Source organism: Littorina saxatilis, linkage group LG16, assembly GCF_037325665.1.
Source record: "Littorina saxatilis isolate snail1 linkage group LG16, US_GU_Lsax_2.0, whole genome shotgun sequence".
NCBI classification, from domain to species: Eukaryota; Metazoa; Mollusca; class Gastropoda; order Littorinimorpha; family Littorinidae; genus Littorina; species Littorina saxatilis.
The window spans coordinates 37,611,307-37,634,437 of NC_090260.1; the positions used below are offsets into that span (position 1 = coordinate 37,611,307).

The following is a 23,131-nucleotide window of genomic DNA, read 5'->3' on the forward strand; positions in this document are numbered from 1 at the left end:
GCCAGCATTTCCACTCTACTAGCGTCGTTCTACAGCATCTCCCAGAGTCAAGAGGAGGGCATTCTCTCATATGCCCACAGGTTGCAGGCTCTGCAGGTGAAGACGAATGCTGTTGTTGCCGGTACGGTTTCCGATGCTGCACTTCGTGATCGATTCATGCACGGACTGTTCTTGCCTGCAATGAGACGGGACCTCATGCGCTTTGCGAGAGGGCGTGAGGCTGTCACTTTTGCGGCAGTCCGTGCAGAAGCTCTCAGGTGGATGAGGGAAGATTTCGAGGTGGTGGCGAAGCAACAAACGGCTGTTTCTACACAGATGGGTGCAGAGTTAGGCAGACTGCAGGTCCCAGTCAACGAACTCGCCGTCAGCTCAGCAGAGCTACGCGCTGCCCTGCACCAACACACGCCAGCTGCCTCACGACAACAAAAGCCATCCGCGAAGCCACGTTGTTGGCTTTGCAACCGCCACGGGCATCTGCAGAGCAGGTGCCCTACCAAGCGTCAAAGAGACCAACAACCGCTGTCATGGAGACAGCCAAGTGAGAAACGCGCGAGTCATCAATCAACATCCATCACGGCGCAACCTCTCCTTGAGCAAAGCTGTCAGACAGAGGAACAGCATCGGCTGGCGACAACCCCCGTCCCCGTGCAGCTACACGACGCTCAGCTGATTTCATTTTGGGATTCGTTACTTAATCTTGCCCCTGTACCCCGAGTCCCTGCTACCCCAACGTTCCCGGACCGAGGCACTGTCTGCATCGCACGCCCTGTCTTCCCCCCACCCGTCCAGCCTCATCCGGTGCAGCCAGCGGCCCCTGCACCTGTTCTACAGGCCCAGGTGCTTCCAGTGCCAGTACTGCGAGTCCAAGACCAGCCTCTGGCTAGAGACCCAGAACCTCTGGTCCCTCCTCCAGCTGCTGTGCCTGTGCGCCGCTCACAGCGTATACGGCAGAGATTGTCGTCGTTCTGAGCAGTCATGGGATTAACTTGATTTTATTTATTTTGAACAGACGGACTTGTGTGTAATATAATAAGTGTGCCGCTGTCATAACCCCGCCATCCGTCTATTGTGAACAGTCAGGAAAACAATGTGCTGCTGTCATGTGGGCAATGTGTCATTTGTGAGACTTTTCGTGTTCTGCTAAGAGACTGTGTACACTATGATTATTGATTGCCTGTTGTATTGTGTCTTGTATGAATGGGTTGGGTGACTGTGAGTGTCATCCGTTACCGTTTCTGATTTTATTTGTTGTTTCACTTGGGTGAACTTGTGTTTGATTTATAGATGTCATTTTCAGCTATTCCCGAGGCGCTGTACCTGCGAGGACGCAGTTGGTATAGAGCTGGGGGGGATGTAGTCAAGTGGCGTATCCAGTCTTTTTGTGTAATTATCTCCTGCCCGACTCAGTTGCCTCCCCTGTCTATTATCTTCCCCTGACCCAAGTTGTGTCTCCCGCTAGGATTATTGTGTGTTTACTATCGTAGGGTAGACTCTTGACCGGATTCCTTTCTAACCTCTTATCTCAGATTTAGGTGGTCGTTATGTAATGTGTCGCCAGACTGTCTGGGTATCGTTGGACGGCGGTTTGTCAAGTGGGTGTCATTTCTTTTGACAGGGTACATTATAGAAGATGCCAGGTGGCTTGGAGGTTTTAGTCTCTTACCCCCCCCCTTCTTTGTAACTGGTTGTAATCTAATGAGCCTTATCCGGTGTGTGTAATATTTCCGGTGTGTGACACCTCTGTAACGATTTCTGCCTCTTTAACGATCCCTTTCATTTGGCAGGCAATCTTAAGACGACGCCCCCCGTTGTCTGACACCTAGGTAGTCTTCCTATTGGCTTATCGCCACAGGGTATCGGAAGTGACCAGCCTTTAAAAGACTGAGCATTTAGGCTAGAGGAGAGAACGCGATTAGTTTCATGGAGCGAGCTGTGTGTTGCTCCGATTGTGTCGGTCGACTTGTGGTTGTAACTGAATTCCGAAACCTGTGCTCTTGTGTTTCGCGACTATCGTCAGCAGCAGGTTTTGTGTTCCTTTTACGTGTGCTCACTGAGGAGAATCTACACTGCTTTCTGGTGTCTACTTTCTGGTGTCTACTTTCTGGTGTTTGCTTCTGGTGTACGTTAATTAAAAGTCACGTTATCGCAACCTCTGTCTTGGCGTCTCATTTATGCTTCCTGGCCTATCCCCCCCTTCCACTCCACCCTATCACATGTTATTATGCCATGAAAACACGTGATGAAGAAATTTCAAACAGGCAATTGTTGCTATGACTGATACTTTGAGACAAAATTTGTAAATTTTCGTGCCATGATATATATATTTTTTTGTTTCTGTACAACCATGAAATTTTGTTGTTGATTTTTATTCCTATTTTTTCCTGTGTCTTTTGTAAACCCCCATGCGTATATGCCGGAGGCCTCGCATTAAATTTCCTGCGTTCTCTCTCTCTCTCTCTCTCTCTCTCTCTCTCTCTCTCGCTCACTCACTCTCTCTCTCTCTCTCTCTCTCTCTCTCTCTCTCTCTCTCTCTCTCTCTCTCTCTCTCTCTCTCTCTCTCTCTCTCTCTCTCTCTCTCTCTCTCTCTCTCTCTCTCTAAAAGGTTGAAATGACGTCAAGTGTAGCTAAAGATACGTCACTTCCTGGTTACACAATGGCTGTCGCACAAGTTCTTGATCAAGCAAACTGAACGCGAAAGTGGCTTCTACCGTGATTTCCAGGTTTGCATTGTGTCGGCTCTAATTTTTTCTTTCAAAATCAAAATAAAAGAATCGAAACTTTATTCACGAATACCATTTTGTAAGCCACTAAAACCAAAGACACGCCACACTATTTTCCTTCCACCATTCCTCGATGGAAAAGAGTTCGTGTTGTTTTTGTTTTAATTTTTGTCTTTGTCGTTGATCATTGTATACACAAATTACACAAACGTCATCTTGTGAGGGACCAAAAAATATTGAAACTCTCGGATGATTTTTTTGTGTGGTGTCGAGGTTAAATCATCCTCGAGTTTCAATATTTGTCGGTCCCTCACTCGATGACGTTGTGTAATCTCTATAGCTTACTTACAGGGACACGCCTGCCAACTAGTCTCGGCCCGCTCAAAAAAACAATGACCGAGACTTTCAGTAATTCCTTCGCGTGACGTCAAACCCTCTTACGTCATAATGTGACGTCAATGTAATGTGACGTCTTCAAATGTTAGAGTTTCTACCACATACATACATACGCACGCACGCACAGACAGACAAAAGTTAGCATCGCATAGGCCACACTTACGTGAGCCAACAAGTAGAAATTTCGGGACTGCTGCCGGAAGGAGACCGTAATATATGGTTGCATCACTGTCAAAAAAATCGTCTGCTCCAGCGAGCGCGAAACCAAACGGTTGATTATCACGTGACACTAATGCCATATTTAGAGTTGTTTGCACAGTAAATACATCCGCGAAAAAATAGCTCGCTTGAAACTGTCTAAAATAAAAATTCTTCTGTAAATTAAAAATTACAAAACACCATGAAAAATCAATATCGACGATCGCGAATCTGCTTATATCAATAATACATTACAAAAAGCTCTAAATGGTGTAAAAAAAAAAAAAATCGGTCAGACAAGGAAACTCAAGGCATCCTGTCAGGGAGAGAATGAGCCGAACTCATTTTGACCTGAGGTCAGGATGATGCTGTTCAAGATATTTCGAGAAAAAAGCTTGCCTAAAATCAAAGCACAATTAAAAAAATAGTTTTTCCCCAAACAGATTGTTGGTAAAGCTATGGTTTATGGAACCTCGATCTCCGTGAAAGGACAGCATGTAACATGACCCCAGACATTAGAGACTATTGCACTGCTGTGTGCCTTCATTGAAGAATGGCGCTTCTCTTACATTATACATCTGCAGTATTTGTTTTTCCCTTCTTCCTGAAAACTTTCGTTTAACCCTGTTACTGTTTCAATGGGCATATTATTGGCATTGACTGTAATTTGACAACAATTCGCAAAGTCATGGCCGCGTTTTATTGTTTTGGAACGTGCGGTCTCCCTAAAAAGTAACGACAATTAGATTTTTTTTAAACAGTATTTATACGTGTTCAACAGCAATGCCTAAAAAAGACCTTTAATGTCCAGGCGACTTTTCTTACTTTGACCGCTCCACAAATTACACGATTGTGTAGGCTACCATGAAAAATAGATTTTATCTGACAAATATCTGAACGATAATATGATTTATTTCTAAAATGCTGACTGTAAGCGTGTGATTACAGATATGACGAGGAAATATAAAACAACATGAGCCGTTATTTTTGAGACATTTTTGTGTTATTATCTGCTAACTGTCAGGATATTAGACATAACGGTTTTATTACCGGCTTATTTCAACCAAAATAATTAGCGAAGCGACCCCGTTAATACGATGGAAGGAAAAGCTAAAATAAAGACGGGGGTTGAACCGAGGGTCGTGACCTCTCTTACGTGAGCTCATGCTGCCAATCACTTACCTGACCTCATGAATATTAACATCGACAGAGTTCTCACACAAACATCCCTCACCTGACTAAACAGGCCTTTTGTTATCAAAGAGAAAGGGACAAATTCAGAATAATCTACACAACAGTAAGGAAATAATGTAAAACTACATTTGACATAAACTCGGTAACGCAATTTCAGTTTGATTCTTCACAAACTTAAACAACGCAATTCAAAATCGAGCTGAGCACAGCACAGCAATCCGAGAAGGTGGGTGTTGCATTGCCATTCTGTTCACATCTACCTTCTGACAAATTTGACTTTTCGGTATTTCAACATGGTAAAGTATTGTATTGTTAAAAGTACAAAGTGTCGTAAAATAGAACAGGTCATCCTGATATGCTTAATTCAAAATGTTAGTTTGTCTTTGTTATCTTAAGAGTGACAAACAAAAAGGGTCCCGGTTTGACCGTTATAACATTTAGCGAGTCACCAAGAATCAGCCCTGATTGGTCAAATAGTCAAATGAGGCACTAGAACGGTAATGATATCTTTACTGCATGAGACAATCAAGACAAGTTTCAGCGAGTGCGTTGTCTCGGTTATCCCGGTTACTTACCGTTTTGTTGTTTGTACAACAAGTTGCACGACAACCTTCAAAGCATCGTCTGTCTTTGATGCGGCATTCACAGTTGTCGCTCTTTGTGCAATCTGATTCCTCGTCGCACCGGCAGCACTGGAAGAGGAGAGAGTCTTTAATGAATGCATTCAACTGATACAATGACAGTTAAACATGGACACTTTGCTGTGTTTGGCAGCATGTTTATATACGTGTGTGTGTGTGTGTGTGTGTGTGTGTGTGTGTGTGTGTGTGTGTGTGTGTGTGTGTCTATATCCGTGTGTGTCTGTGTGTGTGATGTAAGGTGTATGTGTGTGTGTGAGTGTGTTTGTGTGTATGAGTTTGTGTGTTTGTGAGGTGTGTGTGTGCGTGTGTGTGTGTTGTGTGTGTGTGTGTCTGTGTCTGTGTCTGTGTCTGTGTGTCTATATCCGTGTGTGTGTGTGATGTAAGGTGTGTGTGTGTGTGTGTGTGTGTGTGTGTGTGTGTATGAGTTTGTGTGTTTGTGAGGTGTGTGTGTGTGCGCGTGTATGTGTGTGTGTGTGCTTGCGTGCGTGCATGCGTGCGTGCATGCGTATGTGTGTGTGTGTGTGTGCGCACGTTTGTGTGTGTATGTGTTTGCGTGCGTGCGTGGATGCGTATATGTGTGTGTGTGTGTGTGTGTGTGCGCGCACGTTTGTGTGTGTGTGTATGTGTTTGCGTGCGCGTTTGCATGTGTTTGTATGTTTTTGTGTGTATACGTGCGTGCGTGGGTGCGTGTGTGCGTATGTATGTGAGTGTGTGCATGCTTGCGTGCGTGCGCGTATGTGTCTTCGTACCTTTGGGACTTGCGTGCTTGTGTGTGTGTGTGTGTGTGTGTGTGTGTGTGTGTGTGTGTGTGTGTGTGTGTGTGTGTTCGTGTGTGTGTGTGCGGTATAAAAAACTGAGTACAAGCACGTCTGGTGTTAATGGAATTCAACCGCGCAATCAGTAACAGAGCCGCCATTATCGCTACAGCACCAAATGTTTTTTCTGCTCGGATGAATCGTTGCTTTGAAAGTTATATATCATATCTTGCTCATTCCCCAAGACACTCTAACTGGCACTTACCTACTCAGTCAGACACATGAACCAGTTTGTTTATTGTGTATTCCAGACCAGACATTGTTCTTAGATCAAGACTGGTTTTTTACAAATCAAACACAAACATTGTAACTCGGTTGCCTCGAAGGTATCTGTGAGAATCTTAACAAATGAGGCCGAGCACTATTAACAGATATGATAAACAAAGGGAAGACAGCGCTCTAAATTCATACAGCATGTGTGATATGGTAAGTGAAAGTTATGTCGAACTACTTTAGTTACCTAGCATATTAGAGAATAACAATCATTGAAATAAACAAGCGACTTCCATCCTTAAACATGGATGATCGCTGCAAGCTCATATGTGCACTGTAACCAACATTTGCGTACACAATCATACACAAGAACCAACTGATATGAGCATATGAAAGGACATATAAGCTTGCGGCGATCATCCCTTCGTTTCGGGATGAAAGTCGCTTGTTCATTTCAATGCTTGTCATTCTTTCAGATGTAACGAAGCTGGTTACACATTCATCCACTGTAAAATGTACACAAACGCTGAGAGAACTCGAACTCGAAATCATTAGTACGTAAGGATTATAGCATTAGGTCCATATGGTCGTTTCTTACAGATAGTCCTTGCAACCACACTAACATAAAACGAAGAGAGAGACAGAGAGACAGAGAGTCAGAGAGAGACAGAGAGAGAGAGACAGAGAGAGACAGAGAGAGATAGACAGAGAGAGAGAGAGAGAGAGAGAGAGAGAGAGAGAGAGCGAGAGAGAGAGAGAGTAAAAAGATGAACAGAAACATTTTATTGTAATGAAACAAAACTTACTATATTTGAACACTTCTCAGCTACGCAGTTAGCACACGGAAGACGTCTTGACAGACAGTCACAGCTCCTGGTCTTGCTGCATTGTGAAGTGTCCGTGCACTCACAGCACCGATCCTTCTTGGAGGTCTGAAAACCGTGCACAGTGAAGGATATAATGATCGAGTCAACGGGATGTTCTTTATTGTTTATCACCAGCTGATTATATTGGGTAATATAAATATCTGGCATCAAATTTACACACGCGTTGGTACTAACACACAACCATAGTAACAAGCTCTTGATATGCAAAGGCGTCGTGCCAGGGTGACGTCAGGCGCTTAAGTCAGAGTTTCCACAAGTGTAGCGCACTCGATGTGTGTGTTGTTGTCCAGTGTTCTCTTGACAGACGGGTTTTGACGTCAGGCGCTTAAGTCAGAGTTTCCACAAGTGTAGCGCACTCGATGTGTGTTGTTGTCCAGTGTTCTCTTGACAGAAGATTTTCGAAAATAACTGCGTCGGGTGTGTATGGGTTGTGGACAAGTTATTAACAGCTATTGTGTTTTCAGCGTAGCTTCTTCTTCTTCTTCTGCGTTCGATGTTGGTGGCCGTGCTAGATCCTCAGACCAGTGGCTGCCAGGAAGTCCGCAGTCTTGCGCAGTTCGTCGGCAGGACCCCAGAGTTTGGCTCCAACACTGGTCTCTTCTTGCCAGAACTTCTGGCGTATTGTCTCTAGATGGGGGCAGTTCTGGAGAATGTGCTCCGGAGTTTGCTCTTCCGAGCCACATTCACAGTGTGCGTCATCCGCAAGGCCCAGTCTCTTGAGGTGTTTCTTCAGTCCACAGTGCCCTGTCCTTAGACGGAAAATGGTGGTTTGGCTTCTCCGGTCTAGTTTGTTGATGGGGTCTTCCTGTGGGTTGTAGTCTCCGTTTCTCTTTTTCCAGTTTTCTTTCTTCTTCCGTAGTAGAAGAGTCTTGGCTTCTTTGTACGAGGTGGAGTTGTGTGGTTGGGGAAGTCTCGCACCTCCTTTTGCCAGCCTGTCCGCTTCTTCATTGCCGGCAATGCCGACATGAGCCGGTATCCACTGGAGCACCACCTTGTTGTGTTGAGACAGGGTGCTGAGGCAGTTGTCGAGTTGCCTGGTGGGGAGGTCAGTGGGGCCAGACAGAAGGGACTGGAGGGCGGACAGGGAGTCAGTGAGGAGGACGATGTTTTGCCGACTGCGGTCTTCCCCTGCTGCGTGCTCTGCTGCAGTGATGAGGGCGTGGAGCTCGGCCCTGTAGTTCGAGCTCAGGTCACCAGCTGGGACGGAGAGGGAGGTGGTGGTCCCGTTTGGGCGACGGATGTAGACGCCACTGCCTCCATTCCTTACGGCGTTCTCTGAGGAGCCGTCTGTGTAGACGTGAGTCCAGGTGCAATGTGGGTAGCGGTCCTGAATCATCTCCATGGCGAGGGCCTTCTGGACATGTGGTGACTGTTCGCCCTTTGCTGTCAGTCCTGGTACATCTGTTCTGACTTCATGGAAGCTCTTGCGTGGGGCCCAGACGTCTGAGACGAGTGTCTCACGGCAGTTGGGGTCAGCTTCCAGAGCTTCAGCATACTCCGTTTGGAGGTCCTTGACCTGATGTTTGAGGCTCTTTCGTTTCAGCCTGTTCTTGGTGCCCTTGTTGAGGTTTTGGTGAAGTGGGTGAGTGGTCAGTCTCTTCATCTTCTCTCCCTGGAGGACAGCTTTGTACTCTCGTCTGTCCTCGAGTGGTTCCAGGTCTGCTGTTTTCTCCATTTCTTGGATGGGTGTACTTTTCATGGCACCGAGGATGATCCTTAGCCCCATGTTCTGGACTTTGTCCAGCTTTCCTTTGTTGGTTTTGGAGGCAGTGGTCCATGTTGAGGAGGCGTATTCCATGACCGGTCTGACAGCGCCTGTGTAGACCTGTTTCAGAATGCCAGAGTTTGCGCCCCACTGGGTTCCTGCCAATTTCTTCATGAGCGAGAGCTTCTTCATCGCTCTTCCTTCTGTCGCTTCAATCTGCGGCTTCCACGTCAGACGTGTGTCCAGGGTGACTCCCAGAAACGTTGGCGTGTCGACCTGTGGGACTGCTTGGTCTTTCAGTTTCAGCAGGACCTTTTCCTTGGAGGTGGAGAGTGAGAAGAGAGTGCTGACCGTCTTGGTAGTGTTCAGCTGTAATGCCCAGTGTTCTGACCAGCTGGACACACTATTGATGGTGTTCTGGATACGGTGTGTTGCTGTGGAGGTGTGTTCTTCTGCACACCAGACTGCAAAGTCATCCGCATGCAGGGTGTTCGAGACATGTTTTGGCACCGTTGTTGTGATGTCATTTATGTAGACGAGGAAGAGGGTAGGGGAGATCACTCCGCCTTGTGGGACACCCTCTCTCAGCTTCACGAGGTTGCTGGTCATCCCGTCTACCATCACTCTTGCTGTTCTGTTGAAGAGGAAATCACTCAGCCACTTGAACATCTTGCCATGGACGCCCGCATGCAAAAGCTTCAGTAGCAGCCCTTCCTTCCAGACTGTGTCGAAGGCCCGGGACAGATCAAAGAACACTGCCAGGACCTTCTTTTTCTCTTGGAAGGCATCTTCAATCTCCTGCGTCAAGAGGGCAAGCTGGTCTTCGGTGCTGCGATGTTGCCGGTAGCCTGTTTGGGTGGGTGCAAGGAAAGATCTGGACTCAAGAAGCGACAACAGTCTCTTGTTCACGATCCTTTCCAGAAGCTTTCCAACGCAACTGAGTAGGCTGATGGGTCGATAGCTGGATGGGTCACGCTTATCCTTTCCTTTCTTCGGGATGGGTCTTATAAGGGCGACTTTCCAACTCGTAGGCACAGTGCCTGTCGACCAGCTCTGGTTGTAGATGGACAGAAGGAATCGCTTTGCACCAGGGCCGAGGTGCTTCAACATGTCGTTGGAGATGCCATCAGGGCCTGGGGCCTTCTTCTGCTTCAGCTTTCTCAGTGCTTCTTCCAGCTCACGGAGGATCAGACGTTCGGTCATGCATGGGTCCAAATCAGTACTTGCTGTGTTGTGAAGTGCAGCTCGAGTCTGGCTTCTGACATCCTTCAGTCTGTCAGCAGGGACCGTCACTGTACTATCTGCCTCAAAAGCTTTGGCGAAGACATTTGCGGCTGTTTTTCCTGTGACATCTCCGGTGTTAGTGTGGAGGGTGACCTTCCTCCTCCCAGAGTTGTCCTCGTTCAGTGTCTTGGTCAGCTGCCATAGCTTTTGAGTGTCTTTCTCCATGTTTAAGGAGGCCGTTTTCTCTCTCCAGCTGTTCTGGGTTTGGCGCTGCTTTTCTTTGTCAAAGTCTGTCCTTATCTGCGAGTGTCGCGCCACATTTTCAGGTGTGGGGTCCTTCTCCATGTTTTCTCTCGCTTCGCTCAGCTTCTTGTGCAACTCTTCCAGGGCGTTGTTCCAGTACGGTTTGTAGTCACGCCGCCTGCCTCTTGGAATGGACTTTTTCGCTGCCTGGAGTATGGCGGAGTTGAACATGGAGGCGTTCCTGTCGACACTGTGCCTATCGAAGGTGATGGACTTTGTGTAGAGGTCAGTGAGTTGGCTGAAGAGCATCCAGTTGGCTTTCTTGTAGTTCCAACTGGGCGGCAGTTTCCCTGTGCTGGGGATGACCTGTTTGGCAATGGTCAGGATTGTGGGTCTGTGGTCGCTGCCTCCAAGTTGCTCGCTGACCTCTCTCTTCGTGATCTTGTGCACGTTGTCAGTGGCTATGGCAAGATCAGGTGTGCTGGTCTTCTTCCACACTCTGGAATAGAAGGTTGGGGGATCATCAGGCTTGTTGACAAGGACCAGCTGGTTTTCGATGAGCCAGTCTTCCACTTCTTCGCCTTTTGCATCCAGACTTGGATAACCCCAGCTGGGGGAGTGGCTGTTGAAGTCGCCAACTACAATCCAGTCTTCAGTGCCAGGTCGAAGACAGTGAAGTTGCATCATCTTGTTGGGCGGACTGTAGAGGTTGCAAATGGTCAGGTTTCTTTCTGGGAGAATGAGCTTCACGGTGATGAATTCCATGTCAGCATCTTCTGATCTTTGCACCTCTATCGAAGACAGGTTGGTTTTTACCAGAGTTAGGACTCCACCTTTTGGTCTGTTTTCCCGGTCAAATCGATGTGTTTCATATCCTCTTACAGAGAATCTATGGGAGCTGTTGAGATGGGTCTCTTGGATGCAACATATGTCTATTTGTTGTGACTTGAGGAACTGTTGCAGTTCAAGTTTCTTCTGTCGCACCCCTTCTGCATTCCAATGCATGATGCGAAGTTGTTGACCGGTAGCTCTATTCTGCCCTCCCCCGGTCAAAGGAAGAGGGTCAGAACCGCAGTCAGTCGCTGAAGTTGGACCTCCTTGAGGCTGGAGGCCCGGCGCCGTCCTACCCTGGCTGCGGGACACCAGGACGACACCACATCGATCCAAGGATAATTGTACGGCCATATTATCGTGGGAGCGTAGACAGCCGATTTTCTCCCCACGCCAAGTTGGCTGCTGTCTTCCGTCTTCGGTGGTTGAGGTTCTTACTCAGGGTTGCCTCCTCCCCAAGAGTAGCTGCCTTGCTGGGCTGTCGAGTCCACTCTACCCGGGTTTGACGTCGAAGTTTTCCTTCTCGTAGCCTTTGCCTTTCCCAAGGCGCACACAAGGCAGTGCGGGTTTTGAAATCGGAGTTGTCCTTCTCCTAGATGAGCGACCATCCAAGGTTAATGAGCCCCATCTGCCCGAAGCAGCTGGTTTTAAGGCGCCAGTGACCCGCCTGCATCCCTTCTCCTGTTAGTCGAAGACAGGGCCCGCCACGTGAAGGCCAGGAGCTGGATTTGACTGTCAGAGGTGTTTGGAGACACGAAGCCATTTGGAGCATTTCTTGGGAAGTAGGCGCTTATCTCTACTTCCACCCCGGCATAACAGTCCTTGGGCCCCTCAGCGTAGCAATAGGGCCCGATATTTAGACGAGACAAGTATAATGCCGACGAGTCGAAGACGAGTCGCATGTGGAAGAAACCGGAACCATGCGTCTTTGTTATGGACGATATGCTTTTGGATAGCTGCAAAAATGGCCAACTTCCGTAGCGTTATGCTTTGATGTGGAAAAGGGATGTGTGAGACCATCCAATCACAGCCGCCGAATTCCCCTTCGTGTCCATCAGAATAGCTATATATATACACACACAGAGAGTAAAGGATGATCTCCCTTGCTCATGTATAATTTCTATGCATTCTCGCTCTTGACGTCATTCTATATTTAACTTTTCTTTAAAAGTACAAGCGATCGAGTGCACATTTTGGCATTTTTAGCAGCGCTCTCATTATAAATTTCTATTTTTATATATATATATATATATATATATATATATATATATATATATATATAACACCCTTATTTTTCACCCGGACAAAAAGGATAAATCGGACGGGCGAAGGGTGTGTCGACAAAACGTGCTACTAGGGACATCCAGATTCAACCTTCGTCAGACGAACATTCGTCGGTGGTGGGGATTTCCTCTCTATTTTTAACTTTGTGCCTCAATGCGCATGCGCTTGGTTTTTCGCGCCCACCACTGCCTGCCGAAGACCGGAATCTGCTTGGGGAAAAAAGCCTGTTTGACGAACCTCTGTCAGCAATCTTCGTGGTTACTTTTAATCCTTTTCATATTGTTAAAAATATGTTTTATGAGCGCAGTGTTAAAGTTTAATATCTGTACGACGCTTCTGTGGACTGTGCATCTGTAAACTGTTCATTTTGGAGGCCTAGTGCACGAACACGGATACCCACACAAAACTCAGAACTTGAGTAGACGGACGACATATCCTGCCAAGTGCAGCGTGTGGTTCGCTTTTCAGAATGTTTTGTTTCAGTGTTGCTTGTGTACCCAGCATTAAACGTTCGAAGTTCAGCACGTTTTACGATTTTGCATTAAATTATGGCATTCTGAAAGCAGCGATTGCAGAGAGAGAGGGTTTGGGGGTAGGGGTGGGTGGGGTGGGGGGGCAGCAGTCGTTAGTGTTCACTTCTTATCTTGGTACGTGCAAAATAACTTTTTCTCTGTCTATCTGTCTGTCACTCTCTTTCTCTTTTTATATTTAGTCAAGTTTTGACTAAATATTTTAACATCGAGGGGGAATCGAAACGAGGGTCGTGGTGTATGTGCGTGTGTGCGTGCGTGTGTGTGTGCGTGCGTGTGTGTGTGTGTGTGTGTAGAGCGATTCAGACTAAACTACTGGACCGATCTTTATGAAATTTGACATGAGAGTTCCTGGGTATGAAATCCCCGAACGTTTTTTTCGTTTTTTTGATAAATGTCTTTGATGACGTCATATCCGGTTTTTCGTGAAAGTTGAGGCGGCACTGTCACGCCCTCATTTTTCAACCAAATTGATTGAAATTTTGGTCAAGTAATCTTCGACGAAGCCCGGACTTCGGTATTGCATTTCAGCTTGGTGGCTTAAAAATTAATTAATGACTTTGGTCATTAAAAATCTGAAAATTGTAAAAAAAAATAAAAATTTATAAAACGATCCAAATTTACGTTTATCTTATTCTCCATTATTTGCTGATTCCAAAAACATATAAATATGTTATATTCGGATTAAAAACAAGCTCTGAAAATTAAATATATAAAAATTATTATCAAAATTAAATTGTCCAAATCAATTTAAAAACACTTTCATCTTATTCCTTGTCGGTTCCTGATTCCAAAAACATATAGATATGATATGTTTGGATTAAAAACACGCTCAGAAAGTTAAAACAAAGAGAGGTACAGAAAAGCGTGCTATCCTTCTTAGCGCAACTACTACCCCGCTCTTCTTGTCAATTTCACTGCCTTTGCCATGAGCGGTGGACTGACGATGCTACGAGTATACGGTCTTGCTGAAAAATGGCATTGCGTTCAGTTTCATTCTGTGAGTTCGACAGCTACTTGACTAAATATTGTATTTTCGCTTTTCGCGACTTGTTAATCTCTCTGTCTGTCTTGACTTACTCTCTCTCCCTCACACACACACACACACACACAAGCACGCACGCACGCACGCACACACTGTGACACACACACGTTTGCTCATACTAGCACACACACGCACATACACTCGCACGCACGCATGCACGCACGCATGCACGCACGCAAACACACACACACACACACACGCAATAACGCCGGCACACACACACACACACACACAAAAACACACACAAAAACACACACAGACTCTCTCTCTATTTCTTTTTTGCGCATCCCCCGCCACCCCACCCCACCCCCCCACCCCGCACACACACAACCCTGCAGTCTTTCGAAAAACAGACGAACGCGCACGAAGAACTTCGCGTAAATCTGGACCGAAATTGGAAAGTGGTGACCGTGACGGGATGTGACGTCACCACTTCAACAAACTCGCGAAGATTGGAACTCACGAACAATTGACGAAGGTGAATCTGGATGTCCCTACTGTCCACGTGTGTCCGACACACCCCTCGTTAATGATTGGCCCCTCCAATGTTTGAGCAAAAAGCAAGGGTGTTCACTCTTCCACAACACAAACAAACCCGACAGAGTTATTTTCAAAAATCGTCTGTCAAGAGAACACTAGAAAACAACACACACCCAGTGACCCTCCACCACGGAATGAGTCGCATGTCACCGACGCATGATTTTCATATTTTTTACATTTTCCTAAAGAGTTTTTATGCTCTATCCAGTGGTGAAAACCGTTTTTAGAAAAGAGCGAAACCTTTTCGAGTTATAAGCCTGTGACTAAGGTGACCCTCACACTGTTACCAGACACCTCCCAGACTTATATTAAGCCTAGCTAGCGCAGAACCGCGCGAGGTGACATGCGACTCATTCCGTGGAGGAGGGTCACCCCAGATACTCATAATTAATCTGCACTAATGTCACAGACACAAAGTTGGAGACTATTTTAGTAATCTAAAGTAATTGAATATATTCCGTCCAGAACCATCGCTCCTCCTGCTCCCCCCCCCCCAATAAAACACAACACTGAATCTTGTTTGCTGGGCGTGTGAGAAGTTGTGGGAGATTTCAGAATTTTGTTGTGTTAAAATCACATCGTACTCCACACTCGGAAACTTCCCTGCTTGTCATCAAATACAGTGTTTTTACATTTAGTCAAGTTTTGACTAAATGTTTTAACATAGACGGGGAATCGAAACGAGGGTGGTGGTGTATGTGTGTATGTGCGTGTTTGTGTGTGTGTGTGTGTGTGTGTGTGTGTGTGTGTGTGTGTGTGTGTGTGTGTGTGTGTGTGTGTGGGGGTGTGTGTGTGTGTAGATCGATTTAGAGAAAACTACTGGACCGATCTTCATGAAACTTAACATGAGAGTTGCTGGGTATAATATCTCCAGACATTTTTTCATTTTTCTGTACAATGTCTTTTATGACGTCATATCCGGCTTTTAGTGAAAGTTGAAGAAGCACTGTCACACCTTCAATTTTTGATCAAATTGTTTGCAATTTTGGTCAAGCAATGTTCGACAAAGGCCGGACTTTGGTATTGCATTTCAGCTTGGAGGCTCAAAAACTAATTAATGAGAATTGTAATTATAATTATTTTTTAGAAAACGATCCAAGATTAATGTTATCTTATTCTTCGTCCTTTCCTGCTTCCAAAAACATATAAATATGTTATATTCGGATCAAAAACAAGCTCTGAAATAAAAATAAAACCAATTTCATCTTATTCCTTGTCGGTTCCTGATTCCAAAAACATAAAGATATCTTTTTATATTTAGTCAAGTTTTGACTAAATATTTTAACATCAAGGGGGAATCGAAACGAGGGTATGGTGTATGTGTGTCTGTCTGTCTGTCTGTCTGTCTGTGCGTGTGTGTGTGTGTGTGTGTGTGTGTGTGTGTATGTGTGTGTGTGTGTGTGTGTATGTGTGTGTGTATGTGTGTGTGTGTGTGTGTGTGTGTGCGTGTAGAACGATTCAGACCAAACTACTGGTCCGATCTTTATGAAATTTTACATGAGAGTTCCTAGGAATGATATCCCCGAACGTTGTTTTCTTTTTTTCGATAAATACCTTTGATGACGTCATATCCGGCTTTTTGTCAAAGTTGAGGCGGCACTGTCACACCCTCATTTTTCAATCAAATTGATTGAAATTTTGGCCAAGCAATCTTTGACAAAGGCCGGATTTCGGTATTGCATTTCAGCTTGGTGGCTTAAAAACTAATGAATGACTTTGGTCATTAAAAATCTGAAAATTGTAAAAAAAAAAAAAAATTAGAAAACGATCCAAATTTACGTTCACCTTATTCTTCATCATTTTCTGATTCTGAAATAATATAAATATGTTATATTTGGATTAAAAACAAGCTCTGAAAATTAAAAATAAAAATTATTATCAAAATTAAATTGTCCAAATCAATTTAAAAACACTTTCATCTTATTCCTTGTCGGTTCCTGATTCCAAAAACATACAGATATGATATGTTTGGATTAAAAACACGCTCAGAAAATTAAAACGAAGAGTGGTACAGAAAAGCGTGCTATCCTTCTCAGCGCAAGTACTACCCCGCTCTTCTTGTCAATTTCACTGCCTTTGTCATGAGCGGTGGACTGACGATGCTACGAGTATACGGTCTCGCTAAAAAAATTGCATTGCGTTCAGTTTCATTCTGTGAGTTCGACAGCTTGACTAAATGTTGTATTTTCGCCTTACGCGACTTGTTTTAGGATAAAGAACAAGCTCAGAAAGTTAAAACGAATAGAGATAAAAACAAGTCGCGTAAGGCGAAATTACTACATTTAGTCAAGCTGTGGAACTCACAAAATGAAATTGAACGTAGTCCGCCGCTAGTGCAAAAGGCAGTGAAAGTGACGAGCCTGTTTGGCGCGGTAGCGGTTGCGCTGTGCTTCATAGCACGCTTTACTGTACCTCTCTTCGTTTTAACTTTCTGAGCGTGTTTTTAATCCAAACATATCATATCTATATGTTTTTGGAATCAGGAACCGACAAGGAATAAGATGAAAGTGTTTTTAAATTGATTTCGACAATTTAATTTTGATAATAATTTTTATATTTTTAATTTTCAGAGCTTGTTTTTAATCCAAATATAACATATTTATATGTTTTTGGAATCAGAAAATGATGGGCCCAAAACAATAAAATACTTGACTTGACTTGACTTTGACGGAGTGATTGAGTTTGTGTTACTGTTTGTCGATTTCTTACGTGAGCCGTGATGGCTTCGCCTCTTGTTGTTATTCTTTTCGTTCTTTATTTCTTTGACATTCAGTCGTCTGACTTTTGGTCTTCTGCATCGGATAATCCCTGGAAACTGGTGAGGCTGGTGTTGATTTGCTTCGTAAGCTTCATCAGCATAGCTCTAACTCTTTGCCTGATCTAATGACCCAAGGCATATGCGTTTTGTTTAGTTTTTTTCTCTCATAAAATCAACATACAGTTGTGTCACATGTTGTGGGCTCTAGCTTGGGCTACTTCAGTGGGCCATTTTATGACACTAAGCATTAACATTGTAGCTTCCATTTCATAGATTCAGAGTAAATAAACAAAAAATGACAAATCACACAAACCAGCAGCCAGTCCACCCGCATACAAACAAACAAACAAAATCAGCAAACAAATAAACAAACAAACAAAAATATAAACAAACACATAATGCCACACAGTGTGTGCTGCATCACTATTCTTCTGTGTTATGTATCACTCCAAATCCAACATCAAGCTGCGTATCTCGTTTATTTATCTAAGACTGTTTTCGGTAAAATCCCTGTACATGTTCACCTTTGAATATACTAGGATTTAAACTTACCTGTACAATGTCGCGGTTTGAACACCGCTCAGACAGGCAGCTGGTGCAGCGAACATTGTTTGTACGGCAAGGGCAATACTTTTTAACCATGCACTTTTTCTTCCAGTTGCACGGACAGCACCGTGATCCCCCTGAAGCCTGCACACAGAACACATCCTGTTCAACTTTGCGTTGGTATTCCAAAACTAGTATTAGTTAGTTGACTTTCAAACATGACAATTCAATAAATCACAACAATCTCAAAGATTATCAGAATCAAAACTGATGCAGCCTTACAACAAGTGCAGTGAACTGATTTTACCCATCATTGCCATTTTGTGGCAAAACAAAGCGGTCAAGAAGAACAAGAAGAACATGGAGAACAAGAAGAAGAACAAGAATGTATTCCACCATATAGCATAACAGCCATTGGTATTTGTCCTGGTGAGGCTATGTGTTTATGACACAGGACACTTCATGCCAACTCTCAGCTATAGCTTCATCCATGTAAGTATAAGTAGCAGGTATGATGTCAGTCGTTCTCACTCTCTTAAGCCCTGGTTGGAATTGGGTTTACCTTGCTAGCTGGCGAACTAGTGATTGACTTGTCCGATTGGTGTGTACTCGCCCCTGTGATGGCTGCGTCTGAGCTGAAACAACACATGTAGCTTATTGGTTAAGCGGTCAGCCTAGGGTCTACACATGTAGCTTATTGGTTAAGCTGCCAGCCTAGGGTCTACACATGTAGCTTATTCGTTAAGCTGCCAGCCTAGGGTCTACACATGTAGCTTACTGGTTAAGCGGTCAGCCACACATGTAGCTTATTGGTTAAGCTGCCAGCCTAGGGTCTACACATGTAGCTTACTGGTTAAGCGGTCAGCCACACATGTAGCTTATTGGTTAAGCGGTCAGCCCAGGGTCTACACATGTAGCTTATTGGTTAAGCTGTCAGCCAAGGGTCATAGGTATCTTTCAGGCACTGCTCCTATGTCTCATTTACACTTATTTTTAATGAAAGCTTAAAGTCTCTACTTTTAAATGGGATCGATTGATAACGTGGTTCAGGGCATGAAAAACCGCAATTGTTGGCCAAAAGGAAAACATCCTAAAAACAAAAAATAATTATGCTTAATTAAAACAGAATAGGAACAAGAGACTGAAGGTGAGAAGAACAAGATAACAATAGAAACGTATTCACCAGTACCAGACACACGAACAATAGAAACGTACTCATCAGTACCAGACAAACGAACAATAGAAACGTACTCATCAGTACCAGACACACGAACAATAGAAACGTACTGACCAGTACCAGACACACGAACAATAGAAACGTACTGACCAGTACCAGACACACGAACAATAGAAACGTACTCATCAGTACCAGACAAACGAACAATAGAAACGTACTCACCAGTACCAGACACACGAACAATAGAAACGTACTCATCAGTACCAGACAAACGAACAATAGAAACGTACTCATCAGTACCAGACACACGAACAATAGAAACGTACTGACCAGTACCAGACACACGAACCATAGAAACGTATTGACCAGTACCAGACACACGAACAATAGAAACGTACTCACCAGTACCAGACACACGAACAATAGAAACGTACTCACCAGTACCAGACACACGAACAATAGAAACGTACTGACCAGTACCAGAAACACGAACAATAGAAACGTACTGACCAGTACCAGAAACACGAACAATAGAAACGTACTGACCAGTACCAGACACACGAACAATAGAAACGTACTGACCAGTACCAGACACACGAACAATAGAAACGTACTGACCAGTACCAGACACACGAACAATAGAAACGTACTGACCAGTACCAGACACACGAACAATAGAAACGTACTGACCAGTACCAGACACACGAACAATAGAAAAGTACTCACCAGTACCAGACACACGAACAATAGAAACGTACTCATCAGTACCAGACACACGAACAATAGAAACGTACTCACCAGTACCAGACACACGAACAATAGAAACGTACTCACCAGTACCAGACACACGAACAATAGAAACGTACTCACCAGTACCAGAAACACGAACAATAGAAACGTACTCACCAGTACCAGACACACGAACAATAGAAACGTACTGACCAGTACCAGACACACGAACAATATTGTTTGTCAAGTGTTTCTGGTACTGGTGAGTACATTTCTATTGTTATCTTGTTTTTATGAAACAGTCAAGTAAAACTAAAAAAATAGGCATTGACAGAAATTCGATTTGTTCTTCAACCAGCAGCACAGCAGATGGATGTCATAAAGTTAACTTCAAATACTCATCTTTATTTCCCAGCTAAGTCATGAATAAGTGCCTATCGATCATATCATTATTGGTGTTACGTCACATCATTTAATTTTTGTCTTCGTTTCGATTTCCAAGTTTGAAAGAGAACGTTTTGTAAAACCACAATATACACACTAGATGTTTATTGAACATTTGTTAACCTGGCTCTTAGATGTGTGAGCCATTTTGAGATATCTTCTGAATATTTCCAATGGCGTCTCCTGAAATAACTATACTCGAGACTTATAATTTTGTCAGAAAAATGTATTTAACACTTACAATGGCCATGAAAGATGCTTTTTGAAAGTATTGTGTGTTTGTTTTCTTCTTTTCTTTTTGTAAGGTAAAAGCCCATCTGAGTTGAGCACGGAGCCACACATTTTCCAACTGATTATTTGTTGTGCAGCATTTTCTACGGAAACGTTGTCTATGCATACCGTTTGTGAGCGATGGTGGTATTAACTAGTCAAGCATTACATAGTACAAATAACTCGATGATCAAAGGGCCACGCCGCCTCATGAACACCGTTCGCCTCACTGACCTCGATCTGGCCTGCAGGCTTTAAGATGGGATAAGACCATACTTCCACTTAGTCAAGCACACACCACACATTGTTCTCACTGATTGCTTGCTAAGTTGGCAATTTTTTAGGAAAAGATTTCAGAAAAAGGCACCAGTGCCTTTTCAAAAACAAAAATAAATAATATCATTATGCACAGAGATCACCCAGGCAGTTCATTGTTGATATGTGACCAAGTGGAGGGATAATCTCATCCCATGTACACGCCTGGCTAGATCTGTGAGGTTGAGGTGAACTGTTTTCACGAGGCGGAGTGGCCCTTCAGGTGAAAAAACGACCAACTTGTATTTTCCAATGCGTTTCTTTGCATGCTGGGAAAGAAGGGCACCTGACAAAAACGTTAAGGTGCACTTATTCAGAGACTTCACTTTTACTGAGGCAAAGAAACAAAACTGTACTGATCTACGATATTCACGCAAATGTTAAACGTTTAGACCAGAATTGAGATCATTTGTGCTTCGTCGCTTGGAAGCAGTTTGTACATACCCTAATTAAGCTTCTGAGCTGCAGCAATACCTGAGTAAACAAAACATGCGCGATGTACCCACAGTAACTTTGTAACTAACACGAATGTCCATCGACCCATGTCATGAGGCACGTCACATCTAAATCTGTGTTTTAAAGGAACTGTTGGATGTCCATGTTGAATCGTGTTAGAATAGCTTGGACATTTAAGGTGAAATGCTGGGCGCAACAGCTTTGCCCCTAATGATTATCATATCAACTGTGCTACATCTTAAATCCCTATTTATTTTCTGACACATGTCAGTTTTAGTCACAGCACACACTCACACACATAGAAACACACACATACCTTACAAACTGTGCATCGTGGACACTTGCATCACCTTGCTTGTCTCCCGAAGACAAAGATGGTGTAGCAGATTGTGGGAAAGTCAATCTTCCTGAGAGTATGATCTGTGAGCTCAGTGGAGACACAAGAGTTCTCCGGTGGCCTGACGATGTCACTGCTAATACCTTCGATGTCAATGGAGTGTCCTGGTTTGGTGAGGCACTGACCTGTGAGGATGATGGTTGCAGGTGAGTTGCCTGCACACTCTGAGCCCTGGCCAGTACGGTACGAGATATTGCTGGAGTAGTGTGACTCCCTGATGGCAAAACACGTGACACTGATGGCTGGAAAAGAGAATCATGTGTGTACGCTGGATCGACATGTAACTGTTGTGGACGAGTTGACTGACTACCTGCCACTTGGGTCCATGAGGACTGATGAGGCAGAACAATAGTACGGTTTCCAGTTGGATGCAAAAGGCCAACTTGAGGCCGAGTGTACACAGTCTGCATTCCTCGTGGAGAGAGTGGAGAACTAGACGGATTAAAATACCTAACCAGGGTTTCAGGCTGAACGACTGATAAGTTTTCAGATGGAAGAGTGGTAACCTGGTTCCATGATCGATAGAATTGTGCTGGTGATGAAGAAGAAGACTGACTGCCTGATACAGTCTCACTTAATGAGGGATACAATATATATTCGGTCTGGCCGCCCGAGTGACTGACCAGCATTGGCTGATGAGGTGAGGGGGTAGCCTGGTTTCCAGATGTGTTGAACGATGAGCGTAATGGTGCTGATTGAACGACCCGATTCCATGATGAAATATCGTCGTAAGCAAGTGATGGAGGTGGAAGAGGAGCTGAGCGCTGTGAGGACCAGACCTCTGGAGGTAGGTGTGTTGGCAGAGTACCATGGCTGACTTGTGGCGGTGGGTGATGGCATGGGGGAACATGTGGCTCCACTGCCGGCCCCTGTGGTGCAGATACAGGAAACAGTGCTTGTGCTAGGTGAATACAAAATCTCTAAATTTGCGAGACAGTGTCAAGGTATTGGTAGTTATAAGACATATGTACCTTTGTTACCTTTGCAGCTACCCTCGCAACAATCTTATAGGTCAAAACTCTTTTTGTTGGTGGCGGTATTATTTTATATTAATGTTATATATGTTATATATGAAGTCTTATATCGCGCGCGTATCTCCAGACTCGGACTCAAGGCGCAGGGATCTAGTATTTATGCCGTGTGAGATGGAATTTTTTACACAATACATCACGCATTCACATCAACCAGCAGATCGCAGCCATTTCAGCGCATATCCTACTTTTCACGGCCTATTATTCCAAGTCACACGGGTATTTTGGTGGATTTTTTTTATCTATGCCTGTAGAATTTTGCCAGGAAAGACCCTTTTGTCTATCGTGGGATCTTTAACGTGCACACCCCAATGTAGTGTACACATGGACAGTAGTAGATTTTCAGCAAACTAGATTTGCTCATCATCTTTGTTTTAGTGTTTGCAAAAGAACCTTAACAGCAAAACCAGTGACTAGACTTTAAATATCGTTAATATTTGTGTAATAGTTTAGGGCAGCCTTACCATCAATTCATCATGCCGACACACATCAACTCGAGAGAAAAAAAAGGTGAACAATTAAGGCACACCACAAGTTCATTT

General features: G+C 44.3%; 2 protein-coding genes across 2 annotated transcripts in view; both read right to left on the minus strand.

The window, feature by feature from the left end:
- The window catches only part of LOC138951015 (uncharacterized), a 172,776-nt gene extending 167,543 nt beyond the window's left edge, over window positions 1-5,233 (minus strand). Inside the window, exon 1 of the mRNA XM_070322709.1 lies at window positions 5,084-5,233. The gene's annotated coding sequence lies outside the window, so the exon portion shown is untranslated. The remainder of the gene's footprint in view (window positions 1-5,083) is intronic.
- Window positions 5,234-6,475: 1,242 nt separating this feature from the next.
- The window catches only part of LOC138949988 (mucin-6-like), a 28,296-nt gene continuing 11,640 nt past the window's right edge, over window positions 6,476-23,131 (minus strand). Inside the window, exons 2-6 of the mRNA XM_070321768.1 lie at window positions 21,478-22,427; window positions 18,333-18,405; window positions 17,777-17,914; window positions 6,984-7,109; window positions 6,476-6,511 (exon numbers count right to left, since the gene is read on the minus strand). Of these exons, the coding sequence (XP_070177869.1) occupies window positions 6,476-6,511; window positions 6,984-7,109; window positions 17,777-17,914; window positions 18,333-18,405; window positions 21,478-22,427 (1,323 nt within the window). The remainder of the gene's footprint in view (window positions 6,512-6,983; window positions 7,110-17,776; window positions 17,915-18,332; window positions 18,406-21,477; window positions 22,428-23,131) is intronic.